The 24,866-nt window shown below is 42.0% G+C and overlaps 1 protein-coding gene across 1 annotated transcript in view; it reads left to right on the forward strand.

Annotated features, from left to right (window-relative positions):
- The window catches only part of ccdc170 (coiled-coil domain containing 170), an 85,022-nt gene that overhangs the window by 24,657 nt on the left and 35,499 nt on the right, over positions 1-24,866 (forward strand). The window contains exons 7-8 of the mRNA XM_067989368.1: positions 5,053-5,238; positions 9,390-9,707. Of these exons, the coding sequence (XP_067845469.1) occupies positions 5,053-5,238; positions 9,390-9,707 (504 nt within the window). The remainder of the gene's footprint in view (positions 1-5,052; positions 5,239-9,389; positions 9,708-24,866) is intronic.

The following is a 24,866-nucleotide window of genomic DNA, read 5'->3' on the forward strand; positions in this document are numbered from 1 at the left end:
GCAATGGCGCTGATCATTTGTCATTTCCATAGGCGTCAATTACAAAGCCCTGCCGGCTATTTCGGGCAGTTCAAGCAGCTGTTTGCATCTCGTTAAAGTGCGATTACCTGTCATTAAATCCTTTCAGGTAGCCCCAAGTGACAAAGTCTGCTGAAATTCAAGCTGCATTTACAATCCTCTACTGCAAATGAAGCTCTTGCAGATTTTGACTAAGTCCGACCTTGAGTTGAGTTCCAAGTTCATTTAACTTACTGTGTGTTGTCACCAATGGGAGGCATCGGGTTAAGAAACATTAATCTCACACACAGATTATTCACAAGGAAATAAACTGGTTGCAGTTCATTTCAACTTTATCTAGGGTGTTGGCTTCTGATGAAGCGGGATAGGGTAGCAGTAGGTTAAAGGATGGGCTCCCATGGTAGTTCAGGTAGTGCAAATTTTTGTAATTCATATTACCTATGAGGATATAAAAAAAAGTTACAAAGTTTAGTTGGATACATAATATGTAGACACAAATCAAGGTATAGAAACAACAACTTGCATTTATATAGCGCCTTTAACGTAGTAAAATGTCCCAAGGTGCTTCACAAGAGCATGATCAGACAAAATTTGACACCGAGCCACATAAGGAGATATTTGGACAGGTGACCAAAAGTTTGGTCAAAGAGGTAGGCTTTAAGGAGCGTCTTAAAGGAGGAGAGAGAAGTAGAGAGGAGGAGAGGCTTAGGGAGGGAATTCCAGAGCTCAGGGCCTAGTCAGCTGAAGGCACGGCCACCAATGGTGGAGTGATTAAAATCGGGCACACGCAAGAGGCCGGAATTGGAGGAGCGTACAAAAAAAAGACTAAATGAAAAGATTCAAGAAAACAGGTAGTGAGTTTGCTGTAAAATTATCTGATAATTCATATTTTTAGCACTAAATTCTTGCAGTATGATTTACATTGCTTTATTCAAATTATTGGATAATTTTTAATGCAAAAAAGAAACCGACTGAACTATCAGGAGTGGACTGTTCGTCACCAAAATAAAATCCTCTGAAGTGGCCTTGACCCTGACGAACCATCTCGGGGCTGCAATTTAGAGGTTAGGGACAAGACATCAGATGGGAAATAAGACAGCTGAAGGAATATCAGGGAATGTACCACCATCTGGGATAAGTAATTCTACCTTTGTTTCAAAAAAAAATTATTTTACTTGCCAGCTTTTGTCCCCTATCCTAAAGTTGCTAATTCTTTTCTGGGGTCAGTGTGCTCCAGTCATCCTTTGATATCTTGCCAGACCAGCTGTTGTGCATTTGTAAGCCTTGCATTGAGTCTGTACAACCCTGGCTATAATGAGCTAACTCAGCCCAGATCATAGGAATATAAGAATTATTAGACGAAAAAAGACCAAGATCCATCTAGTCCGCCTTCTATCATCCTGGTAGTCGCATGATACAATGATAATGGAGTTGTTGAATAATAATGGCAATCAATCTCTATCAATTAGTCTACAACAGACCCAGACATGAGACGAGGAAAACCCCCAGTGGTGGAGAGCTTTAGGAACCATAGGTCCAAAGTCACCTGTTCCTCCCAAAGATGCTACACTTACCACATGTCATAACTCAAATTCTCATATACTGTATTCCAAAATTTTATTTTCTGAAAGAAATCTATCTAATTTGCCTTTTGAATGAATCAATACTGACTGATTTCACCATCTCCCATGGGAGTCTGTTTCATAGATTGACCACTCGCTCACTGAAATACTGTTTCCCCAGATTAGTTTTGAATTGACCCCCTTCAAGTGCAGGCCGTGTCCTCCAGTTCTACTATTCGGAACAAGGTGAAACAGCTTGTTGTGGTCTACATTATCTAGTCCCTTTAGAATTCTAAAAACTGCAAATCAGCTGTCAACCTTCTCTTTTCCAGTGAGAACATGCCCAATTTACATAATTGCTCATAATCCAATCACTCCATGCCCTCAGTCATTCTGGTTACTCTCTTTTGTATCAGAGATTGAGCCTGCTTAATTACATAACTGGATAAGCTCACTGACCCATCAAATTTTAAGCATTATCAGCTCTTTTGGCAGCATGGAGTCTCACTAGACAAGGACATTTTAGCCCTGATTCTGTATCTAGTGAGGCCCCGCATGAAACATAGGAACCGGAATAGGCCATTCAGCCCCTCAAGCCTGTTCCGCCATTCAGTTAGATCATGGCTGATCTGCACCTCAACTCCATTTACCTGCCTTTATTCCATATCACTTGATACCCTTATCCAACACACATCAGAATTGAAAATTTCAATTGATCCAACATCCATAGCCTTTTAGGGAGAGAGTTCCGGATTTCTGCTACCCTTTGTGTGAACGATTTCACTCCTGAATGGCATAGCTCAAATTTAAAGATTGTGTCCCCTTGTTCTGGATTCCCCCACAAGAAGAAATAGCCTCTATGTATCTACTCTATCAAATAATTTTATAATTTTAAACACCTCAATTAGATCACCCCTCAACCTTCTAAACTCAATGGAATACAAGCCTAGTTTATGTAAACTGAACGCAGTACTACATATGGGGTCTGACCAAGGCTCTGTGCAAATGAAGCATTACTTCTTCCCCTTTGTAGTTCAGCTCCCTTGAGATAAAGGCCAACATTCCAGTGGCTTTATGATATCTATCATATTAGGTTTATATGGGTTGAACAAAATGATACGACAATAATAATGAATGGGGAATAACTCAAGTGCACACGACTTGCCATCCAGAGAGGCCTCACTGTAGAATAGTTGGAGGAGGAGGCCCATTCGCAAGTAATTCAGTAACGGCCAAGGACAGTGCAGGACTCTCAGTGATCTGGAAGAGAACCCCACTCAAACACCTTTGCAAGCAGTAAGAGATACACCCCAAGTCTTCCTAAGTGGCTGATCTGCCCAGTGCACTAGTAAGAGTCGTGTGCACAAGTGCACTGTGTTGTGGTCCAGCATTGTCCTCTGCACTACCTCAACCACCATGATTGCCTGTAACATTTTGGGGTTTTTATAGGTAAGGAATTTTGTTTTAATTTATGTTATTGATGTAATTTCAGATTCAGCTTACAAAGGTTTAACATCCAGATATGCATAAGCCATTTAGGATGTTGATTAGGATGGTTCCTGGGTGGGATCCTAGATGGAACAAGCATCATAGACATTAGTTGGTTTACTTTCACAAGTTGTTAAAGGGCTGGATTAAGTAACTCTCGCCTTTATGATAGAATGGTTTTGATTCAGTATACCTTGCAGGGGGCTTAGCTGAACAAACATAGAGGTGACACAAGCCTCCACACCGATGGGCAGCTTTTCATCGACGGTGGTAATTATGATTGGTAGCTCAGTCAACCAATCCTTGACACCCAGAGTTGAGGATGGGTCAGAGTATATTCCTTGTTTCTCTCCCTTTGGAGGATCAGTCTGAAAGAGTGAAAGAAACAGAGACTCTCTCATCAGTCAGAGAGTGGGGAGGGTTGGACGGTGGGGAGCTTCACCGCAGAAACCATAGAATTGTCATGTGCTCCACAGTAAGAAGCTGTCAGGCAGGACTGCACAGGTGTGGGTCGTGGACTCCTCCACTGCTAGACCTTGCAAGGTCTTTCAACAAACCCAAGTGACTGCAGATAACCTTATGCTCAGATAGTAACTGTGTGTTGGATGAGATGTTAAACCCAGGCTCTGCCTGCCTGCCCAGGTGAATGTAAAAGATTCCATGGCGCTAGTCAAATTAAAACAGGCAGTTCTCCCGGTGTCCTGGCCAACTTTCCTCTTTCAACTAATACCACCAAAAGCAGATTATCTGGTCATTCATTCATTTACTGTGTACAAATTGGCTACCACGAGCGTTAGAACAGTCTGGGGATTTGACGAGTGCTATATAAATACGAGTTCTTTCTTCTGTCTTTGAAATGCAGAAACTCTTGAGGTCTGAATCCCAGACCAATGCAGTTGATGAAGGACACAAGCTGACAATCTGACCAGCTGGACACTGCTCCCCCTCAGGCTGTCCCAAAGTGCTTCACAGCCAATGAAGTACTTTTGAAATGAAATCACTATTGTAATGTCCAGTGATGTTAGGCCCTTGTTCCAATAAAGAAAGACTTGCATTTATACAGTGCCTTTCATGACCTCAGGATGTTCCAAAGCGCTTTGCAGCCAATGAAGTACTTTTGAAGTTTAGTCACTGTTGTAATGTAGGAAACGCAGCAGCCAATTTGACAACAGCAAGATCCCACAAACAGCAATGAAATAAATGACCAGATAATCTGGTTTAGTGATGTTGGTTGAGGGATAAACATTAGTCAGGACACCAGGGAGAACTCCCCTGATATGGGATCTTTTACATTAACCTGAGAGGGCAGACGTTTAACGGTTTAACATCTCATCCGAAAGATGGCACCTCTGACAGCGTAGCACTCCCTCAGTATTGCACTGGAGTGTCAGCCTAGATTATGTGCTCAAGTCTCTGGAGTGGGACTTGAACCCACAACCTTCTGACTCAGAGGGGAGAGTGTTACCACTGAGCCAAGGCTGTGCTTCATGCCCATATTATATCATAAATAGTTAAAATTTGTACGCAGACCTACAGAATTAGGCCCCTCAATAAAGTATAACCAGGCTATAGCCAAATATACAGTGTAACTTTCCATGATTAAATATCTTTTTGGCATCTTTTGTTACGATTATAAATATAATGAATCCAGTTGATGTGAACTGAGCAGAATTGGAAATGATTAACGATTTTCTGGAGCATGACGCTCTGGGCAATGGGATTTTGAGAACAAATAAAGGTCAGTGCTAATAATAAACACAGCTGGAGACCCACATCTTACCTGACCTAAGAATCCATAGCGCTGCAATTTGAAATCAGTTCATGAGCACGAAATCCTGACCAGCAGAAACTATAATGTGCATACAATATACTTTCCGAAACAATACCATGTTTCTTTGATTCCTTAAAACTATTGCTGACTTTGGTGAAATTTCGGGTATGTTACAAAGCCAGATTCTACTTTCTGATGCATTTGCCTTCTTAGGCCGGAGAGTTGTACAAAGAGAGTACCAGGAAAGATTGCCAGATTACAAGTCTTGAGGAGACTATCGATGTCCATGACGTGGAGTCAAAGGCTAGCCGGGAAACTATCATGAGACTCGTGTCTGAGTTGGGAAGGGAGCAGAAAGCTATTGCCTCCTATGTGCAGGAATTGGAGACCCTCCGTAAGGTATGCAGAAGCTAATAGTGGCTTTGCCCAGTTAATCAAACTGAATAATAAGAAACTTGTAAAACCATAATATGAAAATGAACATGGATAAATGAAACATAAGAAGTGGAGGGGCTGATTGTGGCATATAGTGGAGTGAGTTTCTGATCTTAGTCGTGTATCAAGGGGAGATGCAGAGTTCAGGCCGTGGCTTTTTGACTCATGTTTTCTACCATCTTGGCGTAGACTTTGACCAGAACCTCATGAAGAGTAACCCCATGGTGCTGGAGTGCCCTTTCTGATTTTAAAAAAACCCCACCACACTATGTGCCAATCCTCTTTCCTTATTACCTCACTGATTTGATGGAGTCGTTTGATTCCACCCAGAAGAGTTGTATTCAATACCTTAAGTCGTATTTCATTCACTCCCAATGCTTCATCAGCCTTGAGTACCATAATTGACTTTGAGACCACTGAGGGCAAGAGTAGTTTTTTCCCAATGCATTTTAGCATTGGGGTTTGATTGCGGTGTATCAGACTGAGGGGTTCCACAAAGAATTCATCCCATTTTCTTAACCGAAGTACCACACTAATAAATAAACAGATGTGCTTTCCCTGTTGAGATTGTCTATCTGAGCATAGGTCAAGGATTGAACTCGGGACCTCCCTGGCCTGTTTAGCTCAGAGCTATACCATACAGCATGGTTGCGCACTGAGCCATTAGAATGGGACTAAATTGGATAATGGTAAATTCAGCCTCACAGAACTTATATCTCTAGATAGCACTACAATATTGTAGTTCTGACCAGCTCTGTGTTCAAGCATGGTTGGGAGTGTAGGATCATTGAATTTATCCTTCACGCCCTGATCATTTTTTTTAAAATGTGGCCGTCGTTGACAAAGCTGGCATTTATTGCCCATGCCTAATTGCCCTTGAGAAGGTGGTCTTCTTGAACCGCTGCAGTCCATGTGGGGAAGGTGCTCCATCAGTGCTGTTAGGTAGGGAGTTCCAGGATTTTGATCCACTGACAATGAAGAAGGGGAACTTAGAGGTGATGGTATTCCCATGCACCTAGGAACATAGGAACATAGGAACAGGAGTAGGCCATTCAGCCCCTCGTGCCTGCTCCGCCATTTGATAAGATCATGGCTGATCTGTGATCTAGCTCCATATACCTGCCTTTGGCCCGTATCCCTTAATACCTTTGGTTGCCAAAAAGCTATCTATCTCACATTTAAATTTAGCAATTGAGCTAGTATCAATTGCCGTTTGCGGAAGAGAGTTCCAAACTTCTACCACCCTTTGTGTGTAGAAATGTTTTCTAATCTCGCTCCTGAAAGGTCTGGCTCTAATTTTTAGACTGTGCCCCCTGCTCCTAGAATCCCCAACCAGCGGAAATAGTTTCTCTCTATCCACCCTATCCGTTCCCCTTAATATCTTATAAACTTCAATCAGATCACCCCTTAACCTTCTAAACTCCAGAGAATACAACCCCAATTTGTGTAATCTCTCTTCGTAACTTAATCCTTGAAGTCCGGGTATCATTCTAGTAAACCTACGCTGCACTCCCTCCAAGGCCAATATGTCCTTCCGAAGGTGTGGTGCCCAGAACTGCTCACAGTACTCCAGGTGTGGTCTAACCAGGGTTTTGTATAGCTGCAGCATAACTTCTGCCCCCTTGTACTCCAGTCCTCTAGATATAAAGGCCGGCATTCCATTAGCCTTCTTGATTATTTTCTGCACCTGTTCATGACACTTCAATGATCTATGTACCTGAACCCCTAAATCCCTTTGGACATCCACTGTTTTTAACTTTTTACCATTTAGAAAGTACCCTGTTCTATCCTTTTTTGATCCAAAGTGGATGACCTCACATTTGCCTACATTGAATTCCATTTGCCACAGTTTTGCCCATTCACCTAATCTATCAATATCCCTTTGTAATTTTATGTTTTCATCTACACTGCTTACATTGCCACCAATCTTTGTGTCATCGGCAAACTTAGATATGAGACTTTCTATGCCCTCATCTAAGTCGTTAATAAATATTGTGAATAATTGAGGCTCCACTAGTTACATCCTGCCAATGTGAATACTTACCCATTATCCCTACTCTCTGTCGCCTTTCGCTCAGCCAACTTCCTAACCATGTCTGTACTTTTCCCTCGATTCCATGGGCTTCTAACTTAGCTAACAGTCTCTTATGTGGGACCTTATCAAATGCTTTCTGGAAGTCCATATAAATAACATCCATTGACATTCCCCTGTCCACTACTTTAGTCACCTCTTCAAAAAATTCAATCAGGTTTGTCAGGCACGACCTACCTTTCACAAATCCATGCTGGCTCTCCCTGATTAACTGAAAATTCTCGAGGTGTTCAGTCATCCTATCCTTAATTATAGACTCCAGCAATTTCCCCACAACAGATGTTAGGCTAACTGGTCTATAATTCCCCGGTTTCTCCCTCTCTCCGTTCTTAAAAAGCGGAGTGATATGTGCAATTTTCCAATCTAGAGGGACAGTTCCTGAATCTAGAGAACTTTGAAAGATTATAGTTAGGGCATCTGCAATGTGCTCACCTACTTCCTTTAAAACCCTGGGATGGAAACCATCTGGTCCTAGGGATTTGTCACTCTTTAGTGCTATTATTTTCTTATTTACTGTTGCTTTACTTATGTTAATTTTATCGAGTCCCTGTCCCCGATTCAATATTAGTTTCCTTGGGATTTCCGGCATGCTATCCTCTTTTTCTACTGTAAATACTGATGCAAAGTAATTATTCAACATGTCCGCCATTTCCCCATTGTCAATGACAATATCCCCACTTTCAGTTTTTAAGGGGCCAACACTGCTCCTGACCACCCTCTTTTTCCTAATATAACTATAAAAGTTCTTTGTATTGGTTTTGATATTCCTTGCAAGTTTCTTTTCGTACTCTCTTTTTGTAGCTCTTACTATCTGTTTTGTGACCCTTTGTTGATCTTTGTATCTTTCCCATTCGCCAGGATCTGTGCCATCTTTTGCCTTTTTGTATGCCCTTTCCTTACGTCTTATACTGTCCTTTATCTCTTTAGTTGTCCATGGCTGTTTTTTTTGGCAAGTAGAGTTCTTGCTCCTCAGGGGTATAAACCGGTTCTGTATCTCGTTAAATGTTTCTTTAAACATTTCCCACTGATCATCAGTCATTTTACCCATTAACAGATTTGCCCAGTTTACTGTGGACAGTCTCTGTCTCATCCCATTGAAGTCGGCCTTACCCAAGTCTAGAATCTTAGCAGCTGACTCACTTTTTTCCCTATCAAACACTACATTGAACTCGATCATGTTATGATCGCTATTGGATAGATGTTCACGCACAGTTAAGTCGTTAACTAAATCTGGTTCATTACTCATTACTAAATCTAGTATGGCTTGCCCCCTTGTTGCCTCTAGGACATACTGCTGCAGAAAACTATCCCAGACACACTCAAGAAATTCACTACCTTTCTGACAGTTGCTAGTCTGCTTTCCCCAATCTATGTGAAGGTTAAAGTCCCCCATTAAGACCACTATGCCTTTCTTACATGCTGCCCTTGTCGCTCTGGGTGATGGAGGTTGCAGGTTTGGGAGGAGCTGCCAAAGAAACCGTGGTGAGTGTTCCATCACACTCCTGACGTATGCCTTGTAGATGGTAGAGAGGCATTGGGGAGTTAGGAGGTGAGCCACTTACTGCAGAATAACTAGTCTCTGACTGCTCTAGTAGCCACAGCATTTATGTAGCTGGTTCAGTTGAGTTTCTGGACAATGGTGACCAGGATGTTGATGGTGGGGGATTCGGCAGTAGTAATGCCGTTGAATGTCAAGGAGAGATGGATATGTTCCCTCTTGTTGGAGATTGTCATTACCTGTCACTTGTGTGGCACGAATGTTACTTGTCACTTATCAGCCCAAGCCTGGATGTTGTCCAGGTCTTGCTGCATGCAGGCATGGACTGCTTAATTATCTGAGGAATTGTGATTTCAGATCATCCAGCCATGTTAACTACAGTAGTGCACCCCATCCACTGGCTTAAACATTATCTTAGGTTGTCCAATAATTGTTACTGTTTCCTGTTTAGATTCTGAGTAATAGTAAATCATTGCTTCTTGTTGCTGTTTATATATTTGTTTCTTTTTATTTATAACCTCTCAGGAATTAGACAACACACTGCATGCTAAGCACCACCTTGAAAGAGAAAACAGAATCCTACAGGACAGGCTGGACTCAACCCAAAGAGCTTGGGAAACTTCAAAGTTGGAGATAGGAAACTGGGAACAGCGTTCCAAAGAGCTGGATGGGAGTTTGCTGACCAGTGTGTGTGAAGCCAAAGCGGTTCATAGTCAATTGGAGGCATTCAAACACCAGCTGGCATCTCTGCTTGGCAAAACCAATATGATAGTTGAACCCACCGAAGAAGCTATCAGAGAAAGAATCTGTGAAATTTGTAATAGTGAGGAAAATAAGAAGAGGGTAAGTGATTTCTACACATTATAGAGAATAAAGGTATGGGCCAAAAAAGTTGTGAAAGAAAGCTACATTTTAAAGATGAAGTGGTAGAAATTGGTTTGCCTTGTGCCCGGGAGATTGTGTGGCCGGGGGGGTGGTGATCCACCTCCATAACATCGCCCATCTCCGCCCCTGCCTCGACCCATCTGCTGCTGAAACCCTCGGCCATACTCCAGACTCGACTATTCCAATGTTCTCCTGGCTGGCCTCCCGTCTTCCACTCTACATGAACTTGAGCTCATCCAATACTCTGCTGCCCGTATCCTAATTTGCTCCAAGTCCCGTTCACCCATCACCTCTGTGCTCACTGACGTACATTAGCTCCCGATCCACCAATCCTCATCCTTGTTTTCAAATCCCTCCATGGGCTCACCCCTCCCTATCTCTGTAACCTCCTCTAGCCCTACAACCTTCTGAGATCTCTGCATTCCTCCAATTCTGGCCTCTTGTGCATCCCCAACTTCCTTCATCCCACCATTGGCAGCCATACCTTCACCTGTCTAGGCCCTAAGCTCTGGAATTCCCTCCCTAAACCTCTCTATTTCTCTCTAATTGGCTGCCGTGTTACCCAAATTACAACAGTGACAACACTTCAAAAGTACTTTACTGGCTATAAAGCGCATTGGTACGTCCTGAGGTCGTGAAAGGCGCTATATAAATGCAAGTCAATTATTTTTAAAATCTACTTGTCTTAGTGTCTGCTTCTTTGGCTTGGTGTCAATTTTTTGTCTGATTACACTTCGTTTTACTACATTAAAGGCGCTGTACAAATGTAAGTTGTTGTTCTTTGATGATGTTTTATTCTGAAGTATTATTGAAAAACATCAAGTCTACAGCACAGAAACAGGCCATTCGGCCCAACTAGTCTATGCCAGCGTTTATTCTCCACACGGGTCTATTTCTTTCTCTCTTGTGTGCTTACCTAGCTTCCCCTTAAATGAATCTATGCTATTTGCCTCAACTACTCTTTGTGGTAGCACGTTCTACATTCTTACCACTCTTTGGGTAAAGAAATTTCTCCTGAATTCCCTACTGGATTTATTAGTGACTATCTTATATCTATGACCTCTAATTTTGGACTCCCCCACAAGTGGAAACATTTTCTCTATGTCTATCAAACCCTTTCATTATCTTAAAGACCTCTATCAGGTCACCCCTCAGCCCTCTCTTCTTGAGAAAAGAACCCCAGCTTGTTCAGCCTCTCCTGATAAGTATTTCCTCTCAGTTCTGGTATCATCCTTGTGAATCTTATTTGCACCTTCTCCAATACCTCTATATCCTTTTTATAATATGGAGACCAGAACTGTGCACAGTACTCCAACTGTGGTCTAACCAAGGTTCCATACAAGTTTAACAACTTCTCTGCTTTTCAATTCTACCCCTCTAGAAATGAACACCAGGGCTTGGTTTGCCTTTTTTGTGGCCTTATTAACCTGCATCGCTACTTTTAGTGATTTATATATCTGTACCCGAGGTCCCTTTGCTCCTTTACCTCATTTAAACTCTTATTACCAAGGAGTATGTGGTCTCCTTAGTCTTCCTACCAAAATGCACCACCTGACACTTACCTATATATTGAAATCCATTTGCCAATTGTACACCCTTTCTGCAAAATCAACAATTGAGCTAGGATCAACTGCAGTTTGCGGAAGAGAGTTCCAAACTTCTACCACCCTTTGCATGTAGAAGTGTTTCTTAACTTCACTCCTGAAAGTCCTGGCTCTAATTTTTTGGCTAAGTCCCCTAGTCCTAGACTCCCCAACCAGCGGAAATAGTTTCTCTCTATCTACCCAATCAGTTCCCCTTAATATCTTGAAAACTTCAATCAAATCACCCCTTAAATCTACTAAATTCTAGGGAATAGAACCCTACTTTGTGTAATCTCTCCTCTATCATTCTAGTAAATCTATGCTGCACTCCCTCCAAGGCCAATATATCCTTCCTGAGGTGCCCATAACTGAACACAGTACTCTGGGTGTGGTCTAACCAGGGCTTCGTATAGCTGTAGCATAACTTCCACCCCCTTGTATTCTAGTCCTTTTGATATAAAGGCCAACATTCCATTAACTTTTTTGATTATTTTCTGTACCTATCCATTACATTTTAATGATCTATGTACATGGACCCCTAAGTCTCTTTGGATCTCCACTGTTTTGAGTTTTTACCATTTAGAAAGTACTCTGATCTATCCTTTTTAGGTTCAAATTGGATGACCTCACACTTGCCTACATTGAAATCCATTTGCCACAGTTTTGCCTATTCACTTAATCTATTAATATCTCCCTGTAATTTTATGTTTCCTACTACACTGCTTACAATGCTGCCTATCTTTGTGTCATTGGCAGACTTGGATATATAGCTTTCTATCCCATCGTCTAAGTCATTAATAAATACAGTGAATAGTTGAGGCCCCAACACAGATTTCTGTGGGACACCACTAGTCACATCCTGCCAATTTGAGTACCTGCCTATTATCTCTACTCTCTGTCTCCTGCCGCTCAGTCAATTTCCTAACCAGGTCAGTAATTTGCCCTCAATTCCATGAGGTTCAACTTTAGCTAACAATCTCTTATGAGGGACTTTATCGAATGCCTTCTGGAAATCCATATGAACAGCATCCATAGGCATTCCCCTGTCCACTACTTTAGTCACCTCTTCAAAAAAATTCAATCAGGTTCGTCAGGCATGACCTACCCTTTATAAATCCATGATGGCTCTCTCTGATCAGCTGAACATTTTCAAGGTGTTCAGTCATTCTGTCCTTAATTATAGATTCTAGTAATTTCCCTACAGCAGATGTTAGGCTAACCGGTCTAAAATTTCCTGGTTTCTCTCTCACCTTTATTAAATGGCGGAGTGAGACGTGCAATTTTCCAATCTAAAGGAACGGTTCCTGAATCGAGAGAACTTTGGAAGATTATAGTTAGGGCTTCTGCAATGTTCTCACCTACTTCCTTTAAATCACTGGGATGGAAATCATCTGGTCCTGGGGATTTGTCCCTCTTTAGTGCCATTATTTTCTTCATGACTGTTAATTTGCTTATGCTAATTATGGTGAGTCCCCATTCCTGATTCAAAATTAGTTTCCTTGGGGTGTCCGGCATGCAATCCTCTTCCACTACTGTAAATACTGACGCAAAGTAATTATTTAATATGTCTGCCATTTCCTTATTTTCAATTACAATATCACCATTATCAGTTTTTAAGGGGTCCACATTGCTCTTGACCACTAATATAATTGTAAACATTTTTTGTGTTGATTTTGATATCCCTTGCAAGTTTCTTTTCATACTCCCTTTTTGTAGCTCTTACTATCTGTTGTGTCACCCTTTGCTGTTCTTTATATCTCTCCCTGTCACCAGGATCTGTGCAATTTTTTGCATTTTTGTATGCTTTTTCTTTCAATTTTATGTTGTCCGTTACCTCTTTTGTCGTTTTATGGCTGTTTTTTTTGGCAAGTGGAGCTCTTGCCTCTTAGAGGTATAAACCGGTTCTGTGTCACGTTAAATTCTTTTTTGAACACTTCCCACTGATCTTCTGTTGTTTAACCCATTAACAGATTTGCCCAGTTTACTGTGGATAGTCTCTGTCGCACCCCGTTGAAGTTGGCTTTACCTAAATTTAGAATCTTAGTAGCTGATACAGGTTTCTCCCTTCCAAACACAACATTGAACTCGATCATATTATGATTGCTATTAGATAAATGTTCACGCACCGTTAGGCTGTTAACTAAATCTGGCTCATTACTCATTATTAAATCTAATATAGCCTGCCCCTTTGTTGGTTCTAGGACATATTGTTGCAGAAAACTGTCCTGAATACACTCAAGAAATTGGCAACTTTTCTGACATGAGTTTGTCTGCTTATCCCAATCTATATGAAAGTTAAAATCCCCCATTAAAACCACTCTGCCTTTGCTACATGCTTGTCTAATCTCTGCATTTATACATTCTGCCACCTCACAGCTACTTCCAGGGGGCCTATACAAAATGCCCACTACAGTCTCAAATCCTTTTCTATTTCGTAATTCTACCCATAAAGTCTCCACTACCTGCTTACCTCTCGTTATATCCTCTCATAATTGAACTAGTTTCATCCTTAATTACTAAGGCTACTCCTCCCCCTCTACCAATTTCCCTATCTTTCCTGTAGACTTTGTAACCTGGTATATTCAGTTCCCAGTCCTGACCACCTTGCATCATGTCTCAGTAAAGGCTACCATCGTATCCTCTAAGTTGAATTTGCACCTGCAATTCACTCAATTTGTTCTTTATACTCTATGCGTTTGTATAAAGAATGCTTATTTGGGCTACACACCCTAACCTGTCCTTCTGCTCCAATGTTATTTTTCTCACACATTTCTCATTTCTCTCTCCCAATTTAATTACTTTACATCTTTTAGTTTTCCATTATCTGTAGTGTCTAAAGCATAATTTCTGACCATCACTCTACCTTCTTCCTTTTCGTTTGCTTTAGAATTATTATTTATACTACCTTTTCCACCTGAGTCCTCTCCCCCCCCCCACCCCCACCCCCAACCCCATTTACTAGTTTAAAGTTCTTGTGACCGACCTACTTATCCTTTCCGCTAGGACCCTGGTCCCAGCCTGGTTCAGGTGGAGCCCATTCCAATGGTACAGTTCCTTCCTGTCCCAGTACTGGTGCCAGTGTCCCATGAAATGGAACCCCTCTTTCCCACATCACTCCTTTAGTCACGTGTTCACCTCCCTAATCTGCTTATCCCTATGCCAATTTGCACATGGCTTGGGTAATAATCCAGAGATTATAACCCTTGAGGTCCTGTTTTTTAATTTAGCTTCTAGCTCCTGGTACTCTCTGAACAGAACCTCTTGCCTACTTTTTCCCCTGTTGTTGGTCCCAATATGGACCATAACGTCAGGATCTTTCCCCTCCCTCTCCAATATCCTTTCAAGCCGGTTCGAGATGTTCCTCACCCTAGCACCAGGTAGGCAGCGTACCATGTAGGACTCTCAATCCTGCTTACAAAGGATGCTATCTGTCCCTCTAATTATTGAATCCCCTACAACTACCACATCATGCTTCGCCTCATCCTCCTCCCTTTGGACAGCCTCCTGCTCCAGGGTGCCATGGTCAGCATTCTGGCTGTCCTTCCAACAGTCTTTATCCTTATCCTCACAGGTAGCAAGTACATTGTACCTGTTGGATAGGATCAGTTTCTGTGGATCCTCATTCTTCATCTCACATGGGTTCCTCTTATTCTGTACACTGTTGGTCACACCAATCCCATTCTGATCCTGTACGTCTCTACGAGGTGTGACTGAGGTCTGGAGCAAGCTCCTCCCCCTACTTTATGTGTCGGAGTGCCTCCAACTCACACTCCAGCTCAATGACTCTGAGCTGGAGAGATTCAAAGCAGAGAAATCTACTGCAGATATGTTCTCTCGGGATATTCTCGATGTGCACAAACTCCCACATACTGCAGTTCAGACACACAACCTGCTCTGCCATATCTTAGTCTGTATTTATTGATAGATAATTACTTTTTAGTCTGTTTTGATTTAAAAAAAAAAAAAAAAAAATTAGTACCTCCTTCCCCCTCTACACCTAATTCCCACTCTCACCAAATTCTCAAGTCCCCACTTGGTTCACAATCCACTCTCTTTGCGATGCCCGCTCTGTGCTTCAGCTCCCTGTTACTTCTTCAAATAATTCAATAAGGTTGGTCAAGCATGACTTTCCCTTCTGAAATCCCTGCTGACTACTCTTTATTATAGTTTTGTTTTCTAGATGTTTTCCTATTACATCTTTGAGTAAAGATTCCATTATCTTTCCTACCACTGACATTAAGCTAACTGATCTATAGTCCCCTTGACTTGTTCAATCTCCCTTTTTAAATATAGGAATAACATTGGCTGTCCGCCAATGCTCTGGTACTATTCCCTTTTCTAATGAATTTTTATATATATGTAATCTCTTCCCTAGCTTCTTTTAATATGCGCAGATGCAATCCATCTGGACCAGGGGTTTTATCCTCTCTAAGTTTGATTAGTTTATCAATTATCTCCCCCCTTTCTATCTTAAATGCCTTTATATCTTTTTTGATCTCTCCTTCTAATGTCATGCCCACCTTAGTCTCCCTGTTGATATGGAGGCAAAGTAGTTATTCAATATTTCTGCCGTTACGCTATAATTACCTGTAATTTTATCTTGTGCATCCCTTAGTGACAATCTCTGAGTCTCCACCCTAGCCTCTATATTCCCTTCTCTTTCCCAGTGCTCGGTGTCTACCTTTCCTCATTGTCCAGTGTTCCCTGGATGTGAGGAGCGCTATTGAAAAGCAAGCTGTTGTAGTTGACCTGTATCAAAGTATCTCTTACTTGCACTGGCAGATTTAAAGGCACGAAAGACGTGAAAAGACTGGTAAGAAATCATATGACACCGGAGAACTGCATCACGACATGGTCTAAAAACCAAACACAAACTATTATTATATTGGGATGGTCATTACAAGATATTAATGGGTGAGGAAGGCCATTCGACCCATCTTAATTCATCCATCCAGAGAGATCAAAGTGTTCCACCCATTGCAGTATCCAATTGTTTCTTAAGTGATTCCAGGAATTTTGTCTCCACTACTCTATCTGGAACTTTATTCTATCGTATTGGTTCACCCCCTGGGGGTAATTTTGACTTTGTGCGATAGTGTAAAACGGGCGATAGCAAATCGGCAGCCCGTTTTACATCCCTCCCGATTTTCATTTCCATTGATGTCATGTGATGTATGTTGGATAATTCCTTTCTCATAAAGATAGACATGATGTGGAGATGCCGGTGATGGACTGGGGTGGACAAATGTAAGGAATCTTACAACACCAGGTTAAACTGTTGGACTATAACCTGGTGTCATAAAGATAGAGACAATAATATGTTTGACAATTAACTTCATTTATTATTGTTTCAAAACATTCATCTTAAAACTTCATACAGAGTAGTACACATTCAACCTTACATCTAAAAGTATCTGTGTAGGGAACTTCTAGTGGGAAATCGCGAGCGCGACTTATCCAAGCCTATTCACGTTATCTGGTCTTGAAGTTAGGCAAAATTTCTACTGAGTGAAACGTTGTATCTTTTTATACCATTTTCTTTTATTGCCTAGTTCCTGCTGGATTCAACACTATTGGGTGTTAGATGACTCATAGAATATTGAACAGATTGCTGGACAGGGATGAGGGGCCTCATGTCTTGTCACACTGTACCGTCATCTCCTATCCTATCTGAGTCTTTGTTATACAAACCTTTGATGTTATGCTCTATAAAAGGAACCTATATGCCTTACTTATACTGCAGTAATTTCCTTTTGTTACACTCCCCCCTGCTGTGATCAAAAGCCTGTATTTTAAAAGCCTATATGTGTTTTAACCTAGCAGCCCTTTTAGCTCCATATTATCCTACTACCGTACTTATTTAATAATCTATATGTGCCTATCCTTACAGTACAATGCTATTTACCAGTGTCATTGAAGGGAAAAGATGGGATTTGCGAGCACACAGTTTAACCAGTTCTGCTATATTAGCTGTTCTGTATAAAAGTAATATAAAAACTTTTCTATATCTTTACAATGTAGAACGGGCTGCCAATTCGCTATCGCCTGTATTACACTATCGCACGGTCAAAATTACTCCCATTGTGTGAAGCAGAATTTCCTGATATCAGTCCTTTAAAGGTAAAATTACCTTTTACTAGTTTGAATCTATGTCCCCTGGTTCTACTCCCGCAGTTCAATCCGGCCAGTTACAGCCTTGCAACTAAAAGTTGTCAGGCTCCAATATGCTTTGTTCATTTTATGCCCTATATGAGCTTGACGTCAAGCTATGCAGCTTGGAAAATCAAAGAACGACCTTACACTTTAAGAGACTTTTGAGCATAATGGAGACCTTTCCTCTCCAGGTAGCCCTCAGTTGCCTATCTTCAGTGCTTTTGGCATCAGTTGCAATGTGGCCTGATCAGTTTGTGAAAGGATCTACAATCACCACATCGGAAGATTTGGGTTTTACAAAACCTTATTTTTTTCCTGGTGTCATTACCAATTAAGAAAGTTCTTTGTTGCTCGACATGGGACCTTGCTTGAAATTCTGCATCATCTACAGGAGGTCTATCTGTGACCCTGGTAGTAATGCCCTGTGTCTCCAGTTGCTTCCAAGGAAGGTCAGAGAGGCAGAGGCTCCAGAGACTCAGTGACATTCTGCAATGTGAGACAGCTAAATCTGAGCGTGCGCTTAATAAGAAGCAAGAATGAATAGAGAGGATAATGCCAATGCCAGGCCCATCTCTGTAGCAGGCCATTTGTGTCTCCATGGCAACAGTTCTTCAAAGCCAGCCGAAGAGGACTGTGTCTTTGCTTCAAGAGTGAAATTGCCCTCCGCAGTGCCTGAGACAGCTGCTGCCTCTGATGCTTGTTATACAGCCATCATAGAGAGCGACAGAACATTCTTGGGTATTTCAGTCTCAGGCAAGAGGTGGCTTCTCCAACAATACAATACTCCCTCCATACTGCCAGCCTAAGTTATGTGCTCAGCAATGCTACCAACTAACCCTGGCACTAACTCCAGGAATTTTGCTCGGGCTTTCTTCTGATCGGCGCCATGACCTCAGCGGGAAACCCCGGATGCACCGCATTAACGGGATTTCCACCAAAGTTACGGTAGCCGAACCACCAGAGTGATTCCGGGGCTTAAAGGGTTAAATTATGAGGACGGGTTGCATAAACTTAGCTTGTGATCCCTTGAGTTTAGGAGATTGAGGGGTGATCTGATCGAGGTGTTTAAAATAATAAACAGGCTCCCCAGGAAATGCACGTCGAGTGCAAATGGAATGGAGACTCACTGTAAAGGGCCTCCGTACCTTTCTCCTCTGCCTAACATCCCGGGAAGATGGAGTATCAGACAAAGTAATATCGGGGGCCCATAACTCCAACTCAGTGTGTAAATAGTGCACCCGGGGGAAAAAGACTCCTGTTAGCCGTTAACCACTTCCTTAATTAGATAGTCCATGCTTTATTAACATTAATGTAAATAACAACATCGAGTGGAAAACTGGGAACAGCGCTGAAATTGGCCACACTCACCGTTTTTATGCTTTAGCGCCAAACTCCATGGGCACCAGTAAAGAAAGACTTGCATTTATATAGCACCTTTTACAATCTCAGGACGTCCCATAGCGCATTACAGAAATATGTTTGCAGTGTTGTCACTGTTGTAATGTAGGAAACGTGGCAACCAATTTGCGCTCAACAAGGTCCCACAAACAACCTTGTTATCAATTCATGATGTTGGTTGAGGGATGAATATTGGCCAGGAAATCAGGGAGAACTCCCTTGTTCTTCTTCCAATAGTGCTATGGGATCTTTTATAACCACCTAAGAGAGCAGACTGCGCCTTGGTTTAATATCTCTTCCGAAGGATGGCGCCTCCGATAGTCCAGCACTCCCTCATTACTGCACTGTAGTAGCAGCTTAGATTATGTGCTCAAGGCTTTGAAGTGGGACTTGAACCTATGATCTCCTCACTCAGAGGCGAGAGTGTAACCACTGAGCCACGACTGACACCTGACAGTAGCGGAAAAGGTACCAGCTGAGTGGCTGTCTCACATCGGTGTTCAGTCAGTTACTTCTCCTAAAATAGCCAGTGTCAGCAGTGGCTCAGTTGGTAGCACTCTCGTCTCTGAGTCAGAAGGTTATAGATTCACGCCCCACTCCAGAGACTTGAGCCCATAGTCCAGGCTGACAGTGCAGTACTGAGGGAATGCTGCACCGTGGGAAGGTGCTGTCTTTCGGATGAGACGTTAAAGCGAAGCCTCATCTGCCCTCTCAGGTGGATGTAAAAGATTCCACAGCATTATTTGAACTGTCCCTCAATCAACAGCACTAAAACAGATTATCTGACCATTATATCATTGTTGTTTGTGGGAGCTTGCTGTGCACAAATTAGCTGCTGCGTTTCCTACGTTACAACAGTGACTGCACTTCAGAAAGTACTTAAATGACTGTAAAGCGCTTTGGACATCCTGAGGCCATGAAAGATGCTATATAAATGCAAGTCTTTCTTTCCTGTTTCTGTCTTATGAAGGGTTTGATTGGGTAGACATAGAGTAGATGTTTCCATCTTGGGATTTTTGGGAGACAACACTAGGGGCCATAAATATAAGATTGTCACTAATCAATCCGATAGGAAATTCATAAGAAACTCTTTACCCAGAGAGTGGATAGAATGTGGAACAACAAGGAATAGTTAAGGCGAATAGCATAGATGCATTTAAGGGGAAGCTAGATAAGTACATGAGGGAGAAAGGAATAGAAAGATACGCTGGTAGGGTTAGATGAAGAGGGGTAGGGGGAGGTTCGTGTGGAGCATAAACACCGGCATAAACCAGTTGGGCCGAATGGCCTGTTTCAGTATTGTACATTCTATGTCATTCTTCTTGGAATTTTCCTCAATTCACTCAATGGGGGAAAAGATGTGTGCATGGAGTGCTGATTCCATGTTAAGGTAACAGAGGGATTCTGCCACTGGGTAGCAGTGTTCTTTCATTGTTAATCAGTCAGGGTTTCACCTGTTCTACAGTACATGTAACAAACACTCCCTCCTGTAAGTACATCTCTGATAATTCAACTCCAAGTAATGTTTGTCCTTTTTGAATGTTGAGTGAGTTGAAGTCATAAATAATCCTGGATTTATCATTTCCTGGTAATAACCCAAATGAACCTTTCACCACTAGAATTTTTTTTACTTGACTTCTAGGTATAAGTTTTCAAATGGGGGTCCCCGCAGATTTCTGTCCTCAATCGGCAGGTTTCTGTATTTTTGGGTATTTTTCAGCTGTAAGTAAATAAAAACATTTTCTGCCATGGTAGACTGTTCTTATTTGGATAAATTGTACTTTTCTTAAGAAGTTAGGACAAGAGGACCCCAGGAGCCAGTGTTTGCAGGTGGACCCCGGGAGTGAGTCAATGTTTGCAGGTGCCTGAGGGAATGACTCAATGTTTTCAGGGGTCCCCATGAGTGCGTCAATGTTTGCAAGGAGTCCCCAGGAAGTGAGTCAGTGTTTGCAGGGGTCTCCAGGAAGTGAGTCAATATTTGCAGGGGTCTTCAGGAAGTGAGTCAATGTTTGCAAGGAGTCCCCAGGAAGTGAGTCAGTATTTTCAGGGGTCTCCAGGAAGTGAGTCAGTGTTTGCAGGGGTCTTCAGGAAGTGAGTCAATGTTTTCAGGGGTTTCCAGGAAGTGAGTCAGTGTTTGAAAGGAATCCCCACGAAGTGAGTCAGTCTTTGCAGAGGGTTCCCAGGAATGTGTCAATATTTGCAAGGGATCCCCAGGAGTGAGTCAATGTTTACAGGGATCAGAGGGAATGAGTTAGTATTTGCAGGGGCCCCCAGCAGTGAGTCAATGTTTGCAAGAGGCCCCCAGGAATGAGTTAATGTTTGCAGGGGATCCCCAGGAGTCACTCACTGTTTGCAGGGGTCCCCAGGAGTGAGTCAATGTTTGGAGCTGGTCCTAGGGAGTGAATTGGTGTTTGCAGGAGGTCCCCGGGGAGTAGTTCAATGTTAGGGGGGGGGGGTCCCAGGGTGTGAGTTGGTGTTTGCAGGGGGTCCCCAGAAGTGAGTCAGTGTTTGCAGGAGGTCCCTGGGACTGAAAGAAAGAAAGGACTTGCATTTATATAGCACTTTTCACAACCTCAGGATGCCCCAAAGCACTTTTGAAGTATAGTTGCTGTTGTAATGTCGGGAAACACGGCAGCCAATTTATGCACAGCAAGGTCCCACAAGTAGCAATGAGATAATGACCAGATAATCTGCTTTTTATTGTTGTTGTTGAGGGATAAATATTGACTAGGACTCTGCTGTTCATATGGGATGCTTTACATCCACCTGAGAGTGCAGACGGGGCATCGGTTTAATATCCCATCCAAAAGATGGGACCTCCAATAGTGCAGCACTTCCTCATTACTGTACCGAGAATGTGTCAATATTTACAGAGGGCACCTAGGTGTGCATCGGTATTTGCAGGGGGACCCGCAGGAGTGAATCAGTAGGTGCAAGGTGTGGCTCCTGGGAATGTGTCATTATTTGCAGGGGTTCCTGGGAATATGTCACAATGGCATCCACTGTTGTCTAGAGTTGTAAACTTGCTTAGTCTGTACCTGCGGTCATTTTTTTTGTAAGGAGCCGTGCAAACGGATGAAAGAAAGAACCTGCATTTATATTGCACTTCACCAGAACATCCCAAAGTCCTTCACAACCAATGAATTGCTTTTAAAGTGCAGCCACTGTTGTGAGGGCAAATATGGCAGCCAATTTGTGCACGGCAAGGTCCCACAAACAACTAGTGAGATGAATAGCCAGTTATTCTGTTTTTGGTGGTGTTGGCATAGAGGCGAGAGTGCTACCAATTGAACTCAACTGTAGAAGGAAACTGTACCCATCAAAACATGGCATATTTTCTAGAGTGGGCGAGTTAGCATCAGATTATATTTTAATTATAGCACCAGATTATATTTTAAAATCATACTCAATAGAAGGGTGAGCACTCCAAAATATGTTTGTTTAGAAACAGGACAATATCAAACAATAAACTATTTAAAGTTTCCTTTAATTTACCCTTCCAAACTTCACAATTATTTCACATTATTTTTTTAGAGCTTGGTTTCCTCCACAGTTTTATGCTGAATCTTGCATCTGCATGCACTTCCTGTCTACAAAACCTTAATTCCTGTTGTCAGTTTTTGTCACATTTTTAAGTCAACTTTTTCCATCATAAGTTCCTATGTCTGCATTTATAATGAAAACTGCCGATGTAAACTTGTCACAGTGTAATTGCATCCTCTGCCAGTAGTGCTGCTGTACTGCCTTAGTTTTACATCTTCTAGCTCCTCAGCAGAGAAGCTCCTCTGCTCCAGCCAACTCTACTTCTCTGCTTCCCAAACTTAAGTAGTAAGCTTTGCTATTTAACTGAATAATATTAAAATCAAATTATTATATAAAAATAAGGACAGACTGAATTACATCTGCTTGACCTGGTCTAATTATCCCTGCCCTCTAACCCCACTTCACCTGAGGACGACACCTGGAGGTTAATTTTGACTTCAATAGAAATGAAAATCAGGAGAGATGTATAACGGGCGGCTGATCCGATATCGCTTGGTTTACACTATCGTCCAAAGTTAAAATGACATCCCCCCCTGGTTTTCACACCCTGTTTGCAACAACACGGGACATTGACTAATGTATAATTAAATTATTAAAAATAATCTGGGATTACATTTATTGACCAAAACCAAGCATCTTTCAAACAGTAAACTGCTTTACAGATATTCTGGCATAGAGATATACAGGTTCTGTTTAGAATTGTACTCATTAATTTTAACGTACTTGGAAAGTGGACTTGGCATGTCTGGTTTGAAGTTTCCAAAATGGACAGCAATTGTTCTGTTATATAATTGGCTCCATATATTATGAAAAAGGTTAACGTAGCATCAAGATAATTTTTTTATGTGTTTTTCTACTGGCTCCCACATCGCAATTTTTTCTGGAACCTCTTGTACATCCCCTTCCGCACCCTTCAGTACTCTAGCTCTGACCCTTTTTGCATCCCCTGCTTTCCCCTCCCCACCATTGCTGGCAGAGCCCTCAACTGCCTCTGCCCTACTTTTTGGAACTTTCTCCCTAAACCTCACTGCCTCTCCAAGTCTCTATCTTTAAAAAACACCTCTTCTCAAAACCCACCTCATTCAACCTGGGTTTGGTTCAACACTCCTAATCCCATCCTCTCTCCAAGGCCTGCCGTCCATTCTTTTATCTATTTCTGCTTATTGTTTTCTCTTCCTCCCCAATCTGTGTGAAACACCGTGGGATGTTTTTCGCTGTTAAAGACCCCTAATAAATGCACGCTGCTGTTAATCTTTCAACTGCACACCAGTCCCAATGAATATATGAAAAGTGCTGTTTGCCATTTAATTAACTCCTTTCAACCTGGGCTTCTTTCATGTTGCTAACTTTGTACTCATAAATAGTTAACTCAATGATACCTTTATATCTGAATGTTCTGTGAAGGGGGAGTTTTCAGTCGCATGCTCAGTACTGAGGAGTGAGTGCGGGTGAAATGTGTCTTGGGTGGGAGCAGAACGAGCAATCGCAAATCGGCAGCCCGCTTTACACATGCCCCATTTTCTTTTCCGTTACATAGAATTACATAGAATGTACAGAACAGAAACAGGCCATTTGGCCCAACTGGTCCATGCTGGTGTTTATGCTCCATATGAGCCTCGTCCCATCCTTCATCATCTCACCCTATCACCATATCTTTCTATTCCTTTCTCCCTCATGCGTTTATCTAGTTTTCCCTTAAAGACATCCATGCTATTCACCTCAGCTACTCCATGTGGTAGCAAATTCCACATTCTAACCACTCTTTGGATAAAGAAATTTCTCCTGCATTCTTTATTGGATTTATTAGTGTCTATCTTATATTTATGTCCCCTAGTTTTGGATTCCCCCACAAGTGGAAACATCTTCTCTACATCTACCCTGTCGAACCCCTTTATAATTTTAAAGAACTCTATCAGGTCACTGCACAGCCTTCTCTTTTCTAGAGAAAAGTGCCCCAGCCTGTTCAGACTTTCCTGACAGGTACAACCTCTCAGTTCTGGTATCATCCTTGTAAATCTTTTTGAAATCTTTTCTTCTCCAGTGCCTCTATATCCTTTTTTGTAATATGGGGACCAGAACTGGGCACAGTACTCCAACTGTTGACTTCAGTAGAAAAGAAAATCGGGCGGGATGTAAAATAGCCTGCTGATTCGCTATCACCCAAGACACAATTCCCCCCTCCCCAGTGTTTGTGTATCTCTAAAGTATTTTCATATGTCTTTAAATATAGACCATTTTCTTCATATTAAACTGCCAGCTCCGACGGTTGCAAAGGTTATTGTGACCAACTCGATCTTTGTTAATAAATATAGAACGACAAAAGAAACACCAAACCTCGCTTTCTTACAATGTCTGGGACAGGTTTGACTGGAGGAATTGATTCCTACTTGGGTTAAGATGAAGTGATTGCATTAAAACTACAAACAATAGCGTTATTATC

Source organism: Heptranchias perlo, chromosome 8 (genome assembly GCF_035084215.1).
Source record: "Heptranchias perlo isolate sHepPer1 chromosome 8, sHepPer1.hap1, whole genome shotgun sequence".
Classification (NCBI taxonomy): Eukaryota; Metazoa; Chordata; class Chondrichthyes; order Hexanchiformes; family Hexanchidae; genus Heptranchias; species Heptranchias perlo.